Genomic DNA, 18,076 nt, shown 5'->3' on the forward strand with positions numbered 1-18,076 from the left:
ACTGTTTTACTGAATGTTGTCTGCATTATTTAAAAAAACTGCAATTAACGTTGAAAAAGAGTCTTAATTTGTTTTATGGTTTGCGGTGGTTTCCCTCAGCATTTAAGGAGAAGAACCGTAACAAACAAAAAGCGTTAAAGATCTCTGCTCTGCACGACACACCCTTTGTGTTTCTGACACATTAGGGAACCCTTCAGGCCACTCGTAAAATAAAACAACATATTTTCTCTGCTCAATAAAATAAAACAAGATTGGCCTCCTCTGCAAAAAGCACATAGGCAGCACTTTTCTCCCTGTTTTCCTCTGAGGGAAACGATTGTAAATGTGTAATTAAATTAATAAAATAGTCCCAAGTAGTAAATCAGCGCCCCTTGAGGACGCCTGATTGCGCAGACGTGTTTGTGATTATGTTTGTGCGCTTTGTGCATGTATGTATTATGCATCGGGGTAAATCATAACCCCTCTAACGCCGCGGCGGAGCGGTGGGTTGGGGCGTCGTGGCCTCGCCTCTCTGCCAGTTTGTGTTATAATAAAACATTTTAAAGCTCCTCATTAAGCTATTCTGGGCGCAGGCTTGGCGCGGCGCACAGAGGGGAAGGTGGAGGAGAAAACGTGAAGGTAGAGGCAGAAACTGCCAGCGTTTCCGTGCCAACGCACCTCCATGTCATTGGCGGCTGCAGGCCGTAATTACTAACACATGCTGATGAACGTGATGCAAGCAGGAAGACATTCTGGAGAACCAGGACAGGCGGAGCGGAGGTCCGGTCCAGGACGGCCGGGGGAAGATCATCAGCTTCATTTCATTTATTGCCTGTTTTTCTGTTTTAAAGGTTCCTGCAGCTTTAAGGTGGAGAACGACCGCAGGAAGGTTTCTGTGACCTTTGGGGGTCAAAACCCTCTGGACCGGATTGTGCGCAGCAACAGGCCTGTCGCCATAACAACGGCGTCCCTGACATCATTACAATAAACAATGATGCTGTTGTTTTAAGGCCATTTTCCAGTGATATGATAATGGGAAAATATGCAGGAACACATTCTAATAAACATTTATCACGGAAAACAACAAATAAAATGAATTATGAAACTGAAAACTTTTATCATCCAGTTTTTGGCAGAAAGAGAAAAACGATAAATCAGGGAATGGAAATGATTGAGCTGGTTTTATTTGATCATGTGATTAGTTGATTTATTGCTTATTGTGACAGGTTTAGATATTAATAACATGTTAAAGTCACGTTTTGCAGACCGCTACTGATTCCTTATGACTGTCCGACTAAAGCTGCGTTTTCACAACATGAATCTTTCAGCCTTTTTCACGACAATCTGAAAACGGACAAATTCTGATCGTTTCACCCCAAAATAAATCCGATCTGTTTCAAATATGGAACCAGACTTTATTGGTTTTGAACGGTCGCATGGCGTTTATTCTGATGTTCCGTCGTTGTTGTGAGACATGCGTCATAATTCAGCAGCAGAAGAAGTCAGGCGGTAAATCTAAACGATACTAATGACGTGATGAAGCGGTCTGAGTCAGTGAACGCATCACATCCAAACACTACTGAAGTGTTTCTGGTCTGTGTGTCACTAACGCAGCTGTTGCTCCATTCTGGACTCAAGGCTTGTTCCAGCAGTGGGTTGGACTCTGATTCTGGTTCTGGAGTTCATGAACAGAACTCTGAGGTCCGGTTTTATAAAAGACAGTTGGGTTTGGGAACCCCAAGGTCTCAGTCATTCGGTTCTGTTGTTTTCTTCCAGCCGTGACTTGCAACAAGAACTGCACTGTTTAGATGAGAGGGGAAAGGTTCTGCTTCTCTGGTCCGGTAGACCCGGTTCTATTGGAACCAGAACTCCATCATCTGCTCCACCTCCAGCTGTTGTGGTTCTGAGTCAAACCAACCTGTTCCCCTCCTGGCCTGTGGGGGCGCTGCACCAAGAACCACTGAAGAAAACGACACAGAAACCTCTGAAGACACTGAGAGCAACTTCCTGTTTCACCAGATGGAAACAAGATGGAGGCGTCAGATTTTAGTGTTGGAGGATTTCTCTTTAGTCTTTGGCTGAAGACCAGGAGCCATTTCTGATGCTAACGCTAGGCTAGCAGGTTAGCTTTGGTTGTATTTATCCTCTTGGTGTCCATATTCATCAAACCGCTCCAGAGTTTGGTGGATGAAAAGCAGCTTCCTGTTTCCAGGTGAGTCTGATCACAGAGACCAGAAGCTAAACAACAAGAAACCAAACATCCAGAAATAAAAATTAAAAAAATTAAAGCCACTGCTGAAAAATAAAAAAAAGAACAGAGGAAAAATGTCCCTCCTTTTTGTTTACAATATATTTGTAAATCAAACCTTTTTATTTTTAGGTTTTATTAACTGAAGCAGTCATGAAACACAACACTGAAGTTTTCTTCTCACGTTTCTGTGTGATAAAGGACGAGTTCACATTTCTTTCAAATCTGTTCCAACAAAATTCAGAAAACCCGTTTTCGAGCAGAATGACGTCATTTCCGGTTTAGACCTCTGACCCAACAGGATGTAGAATCAAAACATTTAGTTTTGAACTGAAATGTTGATGTGATAAATAAATTTAAGGATCATCTGCAAATAGATTGATTCAAAAATCACTTTAGTTTATTCTAGACAATAAAATAAGGAATAAAATTCAGACATTTTCCATCCCACTTGTTTTTGTTTTTGATTTTTTACTCTTGGATGATTCTCCGAACTTTTCAGGACCTTTTGATCAAAGTTAATTAAAAAAATAACATTTAATCCATTAATGAGTTACAGACTGTGATGCAGATCATGTTTGGCATCAAGCTGAACCAGAAGGTCAGCACAGAGGTCAGCAGTGGTTCTGGTACCAGGAACCGGTTCGGTGAGCGTCTGCTGAAAGCAGACTGCTGTTTAATGGCCGAGGTGCCTGATGATGACGATGCTGGTAGGAGAGAGAAGGCCGTGCCAGCCTCACCATGGCAACCGCTGTGTTTACGTTAAACGGCGCGGCGGTAACGGCGAACCGGGCCAGACGGGGAGCCGCTGATGAGAGCCCAACGCCTCGTCTCGGTGTGAGGAAAAACTGCTGCGGTGGCGACAGGAGACACATCGGAGAGACTCAGAGAAGATCCAGAGGCTGAGGCAGCAGATCCAGCAGAACAGAACCGGGCCGAAAGCTGAACCCATTCCAGCATCAGGGGTTCTGGAAAAATGGCTTCTTTTTGGATACAAACTCCACTTCTCTGCTGGGATCTGATACTCTGGAAACCAGAACCGCTGCAGGTGTTTGTTTATCCGGTTTCCCGTTCAGAACCGGGTCAGCTGGAGCAACAGGACAGCATCCATGTTCTGTCACATCAGAGTCTCCAGGAAACGTTTACTCTGCTGGAAGAAACTCCAAAAGACTTAAAGAAGTAAAAACTGCAGCATTCATCCTTTACTTTCTTCTGCAGTGATGGGACACTAATATGCTAACTGTTAGCTTAGCGCTTTAGCTAACTTTGAAAACGGTTAGCGCATTTAACTTCCCCTGATTAATTCAGCTAGTAGGCCTATTGCAACAAACCAATTAATCAAATCACAAATTAAAGCGAGCTCCATCATCTCCATTTGCATGATTTATCATTTTTCTCTGGATGATAAAAATCTTCAGTCTGGTGTTTTTGTTTCCACAGATTTCATAATTCATTTTATTTGTTTCTGTTGATTTGTTTCGATATCTAAAATGTTTTCCAGTTGCAGTGATAAATGTTCACCAGAGTTTAAAGCTTTCATTATTATTCTATTATTAATATTTTACTGGAAAATGGTCTCAAAATAACAACATAATAATAATAATGTTTGGGATAGTTTTCATGTTCAGCCCCTGCGTTGAAGTTTTGGTTTCCAAATTTTAGAAATTCTTCAGATAGACATTTATATTCATGCTCTTACTTTGAAGTGGGGTTTTGCAGCAGTTCTGTTTCCTGTCCATTTTCTTTTGGTTCCAAAGTGGAACAAAATAAAACATGGACAATAGAGAACAAAACACAGACATGAATACAGTCAGTATCATTAAACCTGCAGTCCAACATGTCGGCGCCGGAATCGGCTCAAGACTTTTGGTTTCACGTTTCCTTTGTTTATGTTTCCTTTTCAAGTTGCTTGTGGTTTTTTTCTTTTCAATAGTTCGTCTCCCCAAGACTGTCATCCGAACGGAAAAAATCAAGAAGGAGAAAAGAGGAAATCCTACCAGCTCACCAAAACCCGACTGAGTCCGAGGTTCGGTCCGAGAACTTCACATCAGAACACCGAGCGGTTCGTCATGTTCAAGTTCTAAACAGGTAAAAAATAACTGATCAAATGATCAATCACTTAATATTATATCATCAGACGGACCAAAATGTAAAGTTAAGTGGAAATTAATTTTCCACTTAAAATGACAATAAAATGATTATTGTTGTTTTTAAGGCCCAAAATGACAATAATTTATAGAAGTAACCAAATCAGTTTCTTTCAATAAAAACTTCTTTTTAACAGAGTCTGCAGGTGTGTGTCTGAGTCGGTCACGTTTTGGTTAAAACATGATTTTCATTCAGTGGGAAGAAAATCCAGAAATTTACTCAAGTAAGAGTAAAAAGTACAACGTAGTAAAAATACTCCTAAAGGTAAATGTTTCCCAGCAAGTTAGTGAAGTAAATGGAACTAGTTACTAGACAACTCTGGAGTTTATTAATACAGAAACTTACATTTTACACAATGCAAATGAATCACCAATAATTATATCGATCAGTTCTGTAGTTATTATTAATCAAAAGCAGCTCTAACAGGTGGATTTTAGACTTTCAGGGTTTCGGCTGTTTTGCAGTTTTCTGGAAGTTTGTTCCTGAATATTTTAGTATAAAAACTGAACGCTGCTTCTTCATGTTTGGTTCTGGATTTATTTCCAGATGAGATTCATAACTAATCAGAAACCATCTCTGCTGTGAGGTAAACAGTTGACTTTTTATTGTTCATGTAAACGTTGGGATCCCTCTAACTCAGGGGTGGGCCGTCCTGGTCCTGGAGGGCCGGTGTCCTGCAACTCTTAGACGTCTCTCTGGTCCAACACACTTGAATCCAGCAGCTGAATCACCTCCCAAGTGCATTCAAGATTTCTAGAGTCCTGCTAATGACCTCATTATTTGACTCAGGTGTGTTGAAGTAGAGATACATCTAAACGTTGCAGGACTGCGGCCCTCCAGGCCTGGAGTTGCCCACTCCTGCTCTAACTGGTTCCCATGGCGCCGGCCCACCATGTTCCCGGTTCCCCCCAGTATCAGCTGTGGTTCCCAGATACGGGTCAGGAATGTGTCACAGCAGCAAAACGCATCACGATGTTTAGAAACGGGCCCACAAAATATGGAGCCGATTATCTGAGTGTTTGTGGGAGGAAATGTTCATCAGCGGTTCGACGGCTGAGCAGGACGGCGATTACCGACGCTCTGATTAACGCACAAACACCAACAATACGCAGTGAAACAGCTTCATTTAAAACAACGGAATGATCTACCACCATGAATTACGATCATAAACGGAAAAAAGAAAAAGCAGGAAGTATCCACCAAAAAACTCAGGAATCTTCAGAAGATTTCTAGAAACAACAGGAACATTTCTGAGCTCCAAAAGTAAAAAACAAAAGAGAGAAAATATCTTTTCTCTTTTTTGAGAAAAAAAGAGAAAAGATATTTCTCAAAAAACAGAATTTTTTTAGAAAACCTTGGAAATTTTCTGAGCTCAAAAAATCAACAGGTTGCAAGAAACAAAACTCAGAAGTTTTGAGATTCTCAGAAATTTTCTTTTTAAAAAAACTAAGAAAATTCTGAGATATAAAAGCCAAAAATTGGTGAAAAAAACACACTGAGATTAATCTCAAAATGTTTTTAGAAAAATAATAGAAAATCTCAGAGCTCAAAAGGTCAAAAAAAAAATCCAAAATTTTGAGATCAATCTTAGACATTTTCTGGAAAATACATGGACGTTTCTGAGCTTGTAAAGTTGAAAATTAGTAACTTTTTGAAATTTTCTAAGTTTCAAAAGTCCAAAATTTTCAACTTTACAAGCTCAGAAATGTCCAAGTTTTTTATATTATTATTTTTAAATATCGCAGGTTTTTCTCTCACATTTTTGACTTTTGGTTCTCACAATTTTTCCAGTATTTTTTCTAGACATTGTGTAAGATTAATCTCAAAGTTTGTGAGTTTTGTACTGTTTCCAGTGGCAGCCTGCATGTTCTCCCTGTGCATGCAGTGATTCTCACCTGGTGCTCCGACTTCCTCTCTCAATCTGAAAGTCGTTGCTGCTTCCAGACAAAATGCCGAACCTCAGCATGGATCCGACCGATGCTTGGAACTGAAACTCCTCTGATGGGACGCAGACGATTCGATCGGAAAGGAGCTGATGGATCCAGGAAGTGGTTGCGTCATCAGGCGGTTGCCAAGGCAACCAAAAGTTGGAGGTAATAAAAGCGGTTTGAGTGAAGGTTTTTGACCAAATCGAATATTTTCCTTATTTACTTCTTGCCTCGTTTTGCCGTTTCTTTCACTGAGTGTTGTTTATGAGTCAGCGATCATTTCAGATTAAAAATGATGGACGGCTTGGCTTGAGGTTGGAGTTAGGAAGAATAAAAGCTTGATTTCTGTTGGGGTAAAGAGTTCATCTGCTACAAAATGTTATTTGTTTCTGCGTTCATCGTGTCCCGATCATTTATTTGTTCCAGACGTTTAATCCTCTGGACAGCGATTAAAAATCCAGATCCTGAGAGACAAAACTGGCTGCTGCTCCTGAGAAGAGTCCCACTTAAACTCGGCTTCTTCGCTCCAGCAAGAGCCATAAAAACTAATTTTCAAAATCATCAAATTGGCTTTATGTAATTGTTTATGAAGGACATAAAAGGCTCTAATGAAGCAGGGTCATAAATTTGTCACAGCTGCATTTGTTCGGTTGGAACAATGAGTCATTATTGCTCTGCATGCCCACAAACACGACACATAGCCGCTTTAATGTGACTCAGTCAGCTGAGGCCATAAATCTGCATACCCCGCTGCCAGCGCGGCGCCCGGAGCCGGGGCCGCCGCGGCCCTGGCGGCGGGGGCCAGGTGAGGCGGGCGGGGCTCCGGGGGAGACGGGCGCCGCGCTGGCAGGGCGTACCTTCGCCTGAACCGCCTGATTCAGACCAGATGTCTGAGCGTTGACTCTGGGAAACGGAGAGATGAGAGACAACCGGAGCCACAATAAATCCCAGGAACGGCTAATGAATAAAACAACAGCGGATCAAATGTGGCGTGGCTAAAAATAATGTGATTAAGAATCGGATCCAGAGGCCATGCTGGAGACAGCTGCGCCTCCTCCAGACCGCGCCCCCCCTAACGAGCGCCTCCCATCACGGCTTTATGGGGTTTCTGGGCACAACCGGGCCTGATGAATCAGTTGTCATCGCTTGTGATTGCCTGTTTAAAAAGTCCCAAACACTCTGCCTGTGTTTAGTCAGGTTCAGCCGGGGTCAAGCCCGAGTCAAAACACAGCCGGGCCGGCCGCGGCCTCAGCGAGCGTCTGCAGCTCCTTCCCCTATTTATTAAACACATCTCTCAGCGCAGGCCGATGGGAACCCGCTGCACCCAGACAGCTAACGATTTATCAGGCCGTCCGCTGAAATATCAGCTTATAGCACGTCAAGACGGTACGCCTCGGCCTTAAGAGCAATAACATCATAATGTATGACAGTGAAAAACAGGGTTTTTAATAAATAACAAGTGTTGAAAAGAAAAGTTTATGAACTACATAGTAAAGCAGATACACCTTAGATGTGAACATTAATCTACAGGAACGTCTTTCAAAATGGCTGCAAAAGGCATCAGATTCAGTTCAAGACCATCTCTGAACGTTCGCTTCCCAAATCACAAAGTTACTGTTGGTTGTTTGAATGTTCAACATCAGGAACATTTCCTACTAAACACCGACCAAAGAACCCAACTCCAGTCCTAGTCAAAGTCCAGTTCAGTTGGTGAGGTGTGAACACTAATCGACCTCTGACCTCTGGTCCTCCAAACCTCGGTCTGGGTTCGGTTGAAGTGAACTCTGGTTCAGTTTGAATGTGAACGCCAACCGGACCGGAGACCGCTCCGAAAACTGGACTACAGCGCAGGGCATTCTGGGTAAATGTCTCTGCGCCTCCATCTTGTTTCCATCTGGTGAAACAGGAAGTTGCTCTCAGTGTCTTCAGAGGTTTTTGTGTCGTTTCCTTCAGTGGTTCTCGGTGCAGCGCCCCCACAGGCCAGGAGGGGAACAGGTTGGTTTGACTCAGAACCACAGCAGCTGGAGGTGGAGCAGGTGATGGAGTTCTGGTTCCAGTAGAACCGGGTCGACCGGACTGAAGGAGGAAAACAATACGTTTTGGTCAGTTTGAGTCTGAGGGTGAAAGTGATCTTTTACCACGTTGTGTGTTTTCTCTCTGTCACAGTAAACGGCTCACATCAAACAGGAAATGAAGGAATTTGTCTTATAATGCAGAAAATCATCTTGACAGTGAAATGTCAGCCAGTGATCCCGATGCGTTTTGTTCCAGTAGTAGATCATTTCAGCCACTGCTCTCCTGCTCCACTGACCACCCTCCCACTATGTGCATGTCTTCCTCAGGTTGTTCAGCATCGTCAGATCGTCTGGTTGACGTCCTCACCTGTTGATTCTCTTTGTTTGTTAGATTTACCTTTTTCCTGCCTACCTCCTGCGTGTGTTTGGGTCCAAAACACAAAAAAACAAGACATGTCTGTAGCTCAGAGAACAGACTATCTACTGATTAGACAGGATGGTATTATATTGGATGTATTTGTAGACCTTAGTTGTGTTTATGTCTAAAGGAAAATAGAATTAAGAGCAGAAGGATTGTACATCCATAATCTGACCAAACCTCAGATCTGGACCCGGTTGGTTTCTGTCTGAATTAAAAGTTTCTGTCTTAAACTAAACTGAAAACTTTAGTTCCTAGGATGAACCTAAAGCAGCGGTTTGGTTTCTAAGCTGCCTCAGGTTGACCTTTGTGGTTCTTCCCTCCGGTCCTTTCTGTCCGCCGTTCGCCCTGCTCCTCCTGTCGGATCACCCGTCTTATCTAACTACTTGCGTTTTTCCCCAGAACTCAAGCTGACAGGCCGGTTCTTTCAGTTTGCCGCTGCGGCTGCAGCTGGGAGTCGGACCGCCGGATGAGCCAGACCGTCTGGACGTCACGCCTTTGAAGGGTCCTGCTGAAATAGCTGGTCGCCGTCCAAAGCGTCCCCCCGGTTCGCAAGCAAAGCGTCCGCACACGGAGCCGGGCGCCAGGGGAAATCTATCTGGGAGGCAGGTGAGACAGGGGGCCATTGTCTCCCGCCGTTACAGGTGGGACTCCTCAGGGCGCGGAGCACAGAGCCGGGCTCACACGGACCAGGGAGCCTCTCCAAGAACATTAACAGGGTTTGGCATGAAGCTGGCACGGGCCGGACTCGGAGCCAAGTCTGGGAGAAATGTAACCGTGATGAAGACGGAAAAGCTCAGGATAACCCCAAACGTCAAATTAGGTAATAATGAAACCACTTTCACACTGATCTAATTAAAACTTTTCTATTCCGGACACAAGAAATGAATCAACCTCATAAATCTGATGTCATGTTTCTGATTTAGGTTTAAATAGAAAAATCCCTTTGAGAGAACAGAATGTCTCTGGTACCGCTGTCAGATGTTTTTACCAGGAATGTTTTGGAAAAAATTACTCAAATTGTCCCTTTAAAGCAAAACGAAGGGAAACATGACAGTTTGAGTCGGACCTGTCAGACATTTTCATCCATAATCTGCATCAGATGCTGCACCACTCCAAACTGCAAGTTACTTTCTGGAACCTTCACAGACGTTACGGGTTCATGTCACTGAACTTACAGTCATTTCTGGAACTGAAATGAACTTTACTTACTTTCTAAAACTTACCCATAAATCACAGATCAACTTTCTGGAACTTGTTTGTTAATTTCCAGAGCTTTCTTTGAAGCTACAGGTTACTTTCCCATAACTTACAACATCCAGCATCAGAAATTTATCGTTCCCTTTCAGAGATTATATTTTATTTCCTCTAAACTCAGACTGCTTACCTGAACGACAGGTTTCTATGAGGTAGCTCCTGCTTTCTGGGATTAATCTGCACTTACTGCTAAAGTACGAACTGTGTGATGAATTTTTAGCAGTATCCATGTCACAGATTAATTCACATCAGTAAATACATGAAAATTATGTTAAACATGAAATGACTATTATTAAAATTCCTTTAAAACCAAAACAAACATGATTTAACTGAGTTAAAGTAGCATCAGTTTTCTTTGGGGAAAAACACAGAAAATGAATCACAGAGACTGAACAGGAAAACGCTGGTGATGGTGGAGGCCTCTTGATGTCAGGCTGCAGGTTTGCGTGATAAAATGTTGACTGTTGGTGAATTCAAGCCCAGACTCAGAGGAGCAGCAGAGTTTGGTCAGGATGAGGGATGAAGGTCAAAAGGTCAGCATTTACTCTGAATACAGATGTTTTAAAACAGCAATTAGCAAGAGGTTCCTGCAGCTTCCAGCTCGGAGCCGAGGCAACAGTCTGACCTCTAATCATCCTCAATTTCTTCCAGGCCCCGGCTCTGTGTGATGGTCGTCTCTGCAGAACGCCTGTTTATTTTTCATGGCACTTCCTGTTGGACTGAATGAGCGTCAGGAGGAGAGCGTCTGTGGGGAATACGCCCAGAGTGATGTGCTCACCCGCTGCACGCGCTCCGCCGCGCTCCCACACGAGAAAGCAATCTTTTACTCAAAACTAATTACAACTTTATAAACGAAAGCTTTGACCGTATAAGGAGCTTCCTGTTAAAGAGCAACTCCAGCTGATTGTTACAGAAACGATTTTCAGTTTGATGTGAAGGATTTAGACCAAACTTCTCAAACTGCAAACTGTCGGTTTGTTTGCTTCAACCCAACTAACTGTCATGAAGTAAACCATCATCATTCTGTGATTAAAGTATAAATACTGTATATCCATTTTTAGCCATAAGTCAACCAAAAAACAGCAGAGTCTTTTGGCTCTTACATGTTGCTAATTGTCACAACCTTAAAAAGGAGGAAATTAATTTATAATTAAGTTAAGATGTCTTTCAGTTTTGGATCTTTTTGTGAACTTAATGCTGAGTCTAGTTTAGATCTGGTTTGGCTTTATCTACACATAGATCTGCATCAGGCCTTCATGTAGATCTGAACAAAGTTTACTGGAATATACATCGTCCCAGAAGTTACTGTGATAAATGTTGTTGTTTTGACACCATTTTCTAGTAATATAATATTAATAATGGCATAATCATAATGCTGGAACTCATTCTGAAAGATCAATGAGCTTTAAATACTTATGAACATTTAATGCTGGAACTGGAAGACATTTTAAATATCCAAAATAAGTAAACAAAACAACTGAAACAACAAATAAAATGAATTATGAAATCTCTGGAAACACAATTGTCCTTAAAAAGTGACTGGTTGAGACCAAAACACCAGACTGAAGATTTTTATCATCCAGATAAAAGTCGTCCTGTTTAAGTGAGTTTTGCATTTTGTGTTCAAATCTTGTATTGTGTTTTGTATAATGACATGACTTTCATATTTTGTTATAATGAGAACCTTTGTTTGAAATGAGTTATGCATCTCGTTTTTCCAATGAGAATTTGTTTATAGTGAGTTTCTGGTTTTAATGATTTTTTATCTAATTATTATATCTGGATAAAACCAGAAACTTTCTTGTTGTAACGTGACTCTGCTTGTGAATTTATTTCCAACTTTGGCAGGTAAGTGCTTCCGTACGTTGTAGGTTTAAAAGTGTTTTCTGTTGGTGAGTTTTTCTGACAGCAGCAGATAAATCAGCGACTTTACTGTAAGTTATATCATAAAGTATAAAAACGATGAGCTGCTTCAGTAACAGGTTGAAATCAGTCACAGAGGTGAAAACTGCTCTTCTCCTTTCAGATCCTCCCATTCCTCCACTTTCCTGACCTTTAACCCCCATCCGCCTTCACAGGTCATCTCAGTAATGAGCCATGTGGCTCTCACTAATCAGGACCCCAAGGCTGTCCCATCCTCTGCCCGAGCAACGCGGCGGCGGCGGCTGAGCCATCTGGACTCCATGCCTGTTCTGTCTCCACTCCACTGGCGATTTATGCCCTCCTGAGGTGTTTTGCCTTTTAACTCGCTCTAATTGCCCCCCAGATGCAACAAAGATGTGGAGGCCGGTTTTTATTGGTTGCCAAACAGAGGTCATTGTTTTGGTGTCGCTTTGTCTCCCCGGCGCCGCTGACGTAAAGACAAACTTTGTTCCACAAGCCGTCACTGAGAGAAAAGAAAAGCCTGCAGACGGCTGGAGGAGAAGAAGGTGATGAGATGATAAAGATGGCCGCTGTTAGAAACGCTCAGGCTGATGATAAAGATGGCCGCCGTTAGAAACGCTCAGGCTGACGATAAAGATGGCGAGGGTTTATAGAGACAGGTTCTACTGAGACAACTCAGAGAATCCAAACATCCATCCATCCCTCTGCCTCTCCCATCTGGATAGTAGATGGAAAATGTTACCAAACCTGAAAATCCAGAGCCACACCGAGTCACCAGCTCTGCTTCTCTACTTTTCAGGACAACAGAACTAATTTCATTCAGGTTTCTCAGAAAGTGGTTCTTAGGTTAACCTTTGACCCCTCTGACCTCAGGCACTTCAGAGATCTGAAAAGGAACCAACAAATGATGATCTGTGAACAAACCAACTGTTATTTTTATTTATGGCCAAATTAACCAAAGTTTGTTTATTGTGATGATGGAAACTCTAATTGAATTTTGGCTCTATATTTAACATGAACAATAAATATAATCATAAAAATTGAAGAAATTAATTTACGAATACAAAGATGAAAAACAACAGACATTTTTTGGTTTCCAAATGTCACCTAGAGGAAAATAATAATTGGTATTATGTTGCCAAAAGTTAGAAAATGCTACTAGTATGCATACATTTCTAGGAAACTGATGTTATTTACTAAAACTTTTAAATATTTACTACATCTAGACAGGAAAAACAATAGGTTAAAAAAAAAAGAAGAGCGTCAAATAAAACAATAAAAATTAAATAAGTTCTGATGAAGTTATTATCTATCTGTAGTCCTGATATTGGCCTGCTGTGGTCACCCGAATTAAAAATTTTCTGGAGGCACCAATACTTATATACACAACACAGATACATTTAGAGACACCAGCTGAGATAATACAAGCAAGCTGAGCTTTGGCTGTTCTTACTTGCGATACAAGTCCTTCATTTTTATTCAGGCGTTATTTGGGACGACCATCTCGCCGGTGTTGTTGCGGTCCTTCGCGTGGCAGTGGTAAACAAATATGGCGGAAGTGTTGAGCGTTTCTTTCGGCGTTTCTCTGAAGTTTTAAGTGGTTTTCTCTCTTTAAAACACAGAGTATTTTTAGCCGGATGTTTCCGGGGGCTGGTCTGGTTGTGAGGCAGTAGAATGAGCGGCTGGGCGGGTTTTTCTGAAGAGGAGCTGCGGAGAATCCAGCAGAAAGGTAAAATAAAACCGACCCAGTCTGAGACTTTAACCCACTTTAACCCTAACATGAGCCGGTTGCACTTCCACAGACTCCGCTGGACCTCCTGCTGCTCCCCGCGGTAGGAAGCCTCCGACATCCAGCCGGAGCCGGCAACAGATGCAGCGGGAGAAAGCGCTCCAGTTAGCCGGCTCACAGACCCTGCTGCCGGGGCAACAACTCAGCAAACCACCGCTGACGATAGAAGGTCAGCCTCCAGACCAGACAGGAGCTCCTTCTGCCGGACAGGAGAAGCAGCAGAAACCCGCCAACATGAAGCAGAATGAGGAGCACCGCCCGAAAGCAGAGGAGGAGAAAAAGGAGGAGATACTTGTGGTGAAAGAGCTGGAGAAGCAGGAGGTGGAGATGTGAGTTTGGCCTCAAATTTCACATCAAGTTATGATTTATTTTCATCATAATAAATGTGCTCCAACAGTAAAGACCCAGTTGGTCAAAGAAATCATCAGGATCCACAAAACTGAATGTTTTCAAAACAAACTGAAGGGGGAAAAGCGTCTTTTCGTTTAATTGGGCTGATGACATCACAAGAGGCACAGGAGTGGAGCCAATCAGATTTCATAGTGAATTTTACAGCAGGCCTGGACCAATGGGACTCCTCATTAAAGGGGATATGGTGACACATTTGTAGAATAAGTTCTGACATAACCGTCCCATCCACTGGTGGGTCTGTGCCTTACCAGAGGCACCAAGAAAATTCCGACTCCAGATTTTTCTGGTTCATGCTAATTAGCAACTTCTATTTCCTGTTTACAGCCATGTGTAGCATCAACATTTGACTATATTATGCTTTGTGTAGTCAGGCTGGTTTGCTCCAAACCAGTAGATGGAAACTCGCCTCGCTCATATTTTCGTTTTGGCGACATTTTTAAAGTTCCTGTAAAATTCACATCATAATTAGATGTAAAGATGGCTGCTGTGGCTTGGATCATCTTCAGAACAGAACCAGTTAAGACTGCAGGGAGCAATCTTCCCTCCAACCAGAACTTGTAAAGGTCAAGGGTCAAGATATGGGCAGTTAAAATCTCTGCAGACTCCCCACATGCTGGACATGAACTGTCGTTCAAAGACACATTTTTTCACCCAGAAAAATTTACATTTGTTATTTTGAAAGTTTCCTTTTTGTGAAATTGTTGTTTTGTTGCGACTGCAGGAGAGAAAAGACGCGTCTGGAGCAGCTGCAGCAGGAGCAGAAAGTCATCGAGGAGCGGAACAAGCTGACCAAAGCACTTCTGGCTAAAACGATCGCTGAGAAGTAAGCACTGCCGGGTTCTGGATTGGGTTCTGGACGTTGATCGGGTCAGATGGGGGCGGAGCCATAACCCACCGCAGTAAACGTCTGCTGTGTTCAGGTCCAAACAGACCCAAGCCGAGGCGGTGAAGCTGAGGCGGATCCAGAAGGAGCTGCAGGCGCTCGACGACATGGTGTCCAACGACATCGGCATCCTGCGGGGCCGGATAGAGCAGGCCAGCTGGGACTACAGCGCCGCCAGGTGGGGAAGAACTCCAGGCTTCCTGACTTGAAGCCTGTGCAGAAAGACAAATTTAAAGCGGCAGTAACATGTATAATCAACTTTTTAAAAATTTCCATCAAGTTATAATGTTAGTCCCTCATCAACAACAAACCTGAGGAATCCTTTAATCTCCATGGCAACCATTCAGCTGTGCAAAACGCCAGGGTGACCTAGCGTTTCGCACAGCTAAATATGCAAAGCTCCTTCAGACTAGCCAGCAACAATTAGCAAACAGCTGCTGAGCTCATGATAGGAGCTGCTGCTCAGAGCAACACTGGTAAAAATGTTAAAGCGTTAATAGAGGAGCCATGTTGGGACGACTTCCTGGAGGCGGAGCTTCAGAAAGAGCAGCGGCTTCTTAAAGAGACAGAGACCTAATTTCAAGGCGTTAAATTATCAAGTCAAATTTCTTTTGACTTGACCTGGTTTGTTGTTGAGACATTTCCAACAAGCTTTTTTTGTTCTTCACAATTCAAACTGTATTTCTGCGATCAGAGCTCGACGTCCAGGACGGTTCTGCTCTCTGATTGGAGGAAAATGGCGCTTTCCTCACTTCACGTCTTCATGAAACTCTGAAGGAATCTGAAACTCGTCTGATCAGACGTTTAACAATCATCACAGCCAATTTAATTCAACCGATTTTTAGATAAACTGCAGGAAGAATTTGGTCCAAAAGTTTGAATTTTCTTTGATCCAAAAAAAGTCGTAATAATGTCAAAATAAAGTCATAATAATGTGAGAGCGACGTTGTAATAATGAAATAATGGTTTTATTACTAAACCTAATGGAAAAATAAGTTCAAGTTAAAATGAGGAATGTTGAGTCTTACTTCATGTTTTAAAATATCATAACCAAATTATTATCAGCAGCAGAACTGAACCAGACGGACCGAGCCGCTCAGATCTCATTAACTTTACTGGAGCTGTTTTCTCATTAAAACATTTTTATTCAGTAAAACAAACCTCTGCCTCCCAGGAAGCGTTATGAGAAGGCCGAGGCCGAGTACGTGGCGGCCAAGCTGGACCTGCACAGGAAGACGGAGGTGAAAGAGCAGCTGACCGAGCATCTGTACGCCATCATCCAGCAGAACGAGCTGCGCAAAGCCTGCAAGCTGCAGCAGCTGATGGAGGAGCTGCAGCTGCAGGAGGAGCTGCAGCAGCAGCAGGAGGAGGAGGAGCAGAGCAGAGCCGCCGCTGCAGAGCCTCAGAGGAACGGCAGCGGTGAGGCAGCAGCGCCATCAGCCCTTGGCGGCGCTGAGGCGCTCCAGCAGGAGGCGCTGGACCAACTGAACACAGAACCAGACTGTAAACGGTCAGAAAACTGTGATGTGGTTCGACCTTTGACCTGCTGACGCTCAGAGCAGAAGATCTTCATCTCACTGATGTCTTCCTCATGTGGCTCCATCACCAGAACCAGCTGAAGTTCTGATCGCGGCTCAGAACCGGGTTTTATTCTGTGTTGGCCTCTGCTGCAGCGCCCCCTTCAGGCAGGGCAGGTTTACCTGGAGGACTGCAGGTGTTTCAGGAAGTCACTGGTTTAAAGGAAACTTCTGGATGTTTTCTGTTTGGGTCACTTTATATTCACTGCAAAAACACAAAAACCTGAAATAAAATTAAACTAGCTTTTCATCTACTAATATAATAAGTTGATAATTCCTTAATATTGGTGAAAAAGTTCTAGTTCCACTGATGGATTATTTCACTTATTGGATGGAAAAAAGTCTTGTTATAAATGAAATGATCAGCCATTGGAACTAGAACATTTTATTAATATGAAGGAATTATTGACGTATAAAAAGCTGCTTCTTGCTGAAAAGCTACTTGGAGTTTTTTCTTTTTTTAAGTGTACTAAGATATTTGTTCTAGAAACTGGAACAAACAAGTTTTGTGTTTTTACAGTGCAGATTTAATGTAACATGCAGTTTGTTCCAAACTCTTAACTATATGACTGATTTCTTTTAAATATGTTCGACACTCTGAGAAAAACCCATTTTTAGTGTAATAAACTTTTTTTTTTTTTTGCAGTTTTATCCAGTTTTTTTCTAGAACTTTAAGCAGATTCTTTGTTTTACAGTAAAAATGATCAAAACGTTTCCAGATTACATGTCAGGCTTGTGGACACTCCGGTAAATGTGATGGTTGCCATGGCGACACGTGGTTCTGGTTCTGTCGACTGATTCTCTGTCATGAAAACACTACATGAAAATCATTTTTCCTTTAATAAACGGTTGAAACATGGACTGTGTTTCTTGGTGTTCCGGTCCGGGTCCGGGTCCGGACCGGTCCTCAGGACAGAAGCTGGGTCTGCGGCGGCGGGTCGAGCCGTTAAACCACAGGAAGGTTTACAGCTCCGGTCACATCTGGCCGTCTGCCGCAGACGCAGTAAAACAGATTTTAATTGGTCGCCGGCCGCAGCAGAGGTCAGCGTCTGAAGTCCGCAGCGGCAGGTTTCACCTCCAGTCCTCCGGGTCGGGTTCAGCCGGTCGGTTCTGCTCCAGACAGCTCCGGTTCTGGAAGGTTGTCTTTGCAAACGCAAACTTTAAAATAAAACTGCAGATTTATTTCATCAAATCGGTTTTAAAACCACAGCAGCTTTAAAGTCCTGCTGACCCAGAATGAGAGTCCAGAAAAGGTTCTGGGTCCTTATTTATATTAGAGACGGGAATTTAACGCCTTGATATTGATTAATAATATCGATTTTAACGCAATAAATTGCATTTAGGATTTTATTTCTCCCGTCGGAACCTTTGAACTCGCGCGTTTCCAGTACGCCGTAAATCTGACGCACCAACAATAGATGAAAAAACGTTTTTTAAAACTTTGTTTAAATTACACATAACTGTTCATATCAGAAGCATAAATTAAAACATAACGAGAATAAAATGTCACAATATTCTCACACTAAACTTACGATTATT

The 18,076-nt window shown here is 42.7% G+C and overlaps 1 protein-coding gene and 1 long non-coding RNA gene across 2 annotated transcripts; both read left to right on the top strand.

The window, feature by feature from the left end:
• The first annotated feature begins 1,975 nt into the window (after positions 1–1,975).
• LOC114141438 (uncharacterized) lies at positions 1,976–6,353 on the top strand. The gene is made up of 3 exons (XR_003594834.1): positions 1,976–2,191; positions 4,161–4,315; positions 6,261–6,353. It is a non-coding gene; the product is annotated as an uncharacterized LOC114141438 (long non-coding RNA).
• Positions 6,354–13,404: 7,051 nt separating this feature from the next.
• Positions 13,405–17,398, top strand: gorab (golgin, rab6-interacting). Its single transcript, XM_028011954.1, has 5 exons — positions 13,405–13,606; positions 13,680–13,995; positions 14,799–14,900; positions 14,998–15,138; positions 16,135–17,398. Exons 1-5 carry the CDS (start codon positions 13,552–13,554, stop codon positions 16,508–16,510), a joined length of 990 nt encoding a protein of 329 aa, XP_027867755.1. The 5' UTR covers positions 13,405–13,551; the 3' UTR covers positions 16,511–17,398.
• The last annotated feature ends 678 nt before the right edge of the window (positions 17,399–18,076 follow it).

This window comes from Xiphophorus couchianus, unplaced genomic scaffold, assembly GCF_001444195.1.
Source record: "Xiphophorus couchianus unplaced genomic scaffold, X_couchianus-1.0 Scaffold1000102, whole genome shotgun sequence".
Taxonomy (NCBI): domain Eukaryota; kingdom Metazoa; phylum Chordata; class Actinopteri; order Cyprinodontiformes; family Poeciliidae; genus Xiphophorus; species Xiphophorus couchianus.

Coding starts and splice junctions, on each gene's coding strand:
- gorab (XM_028011954.1), top strand. CDS start 13,552: ATGAGCGGCTGGGCGGGTTTTTCTGAAGAGGAGCTGCGGAGAATCCAG. Junction 13,996..14,798: donor GAGAAGCAGGAGGTGGAGAT/GTGAGTTTGGCC, acceptor TTGCGACTGCAG/GAGAGAAAAGACGCGTCTGG. Junction 15,139..16,134: donor TGGGACTACAGCGCCGCCAG/GTGGGGAAGAAC, acceptor TCTGCCTCCCAG/GAAGCGTTATGAGAAGGCCG.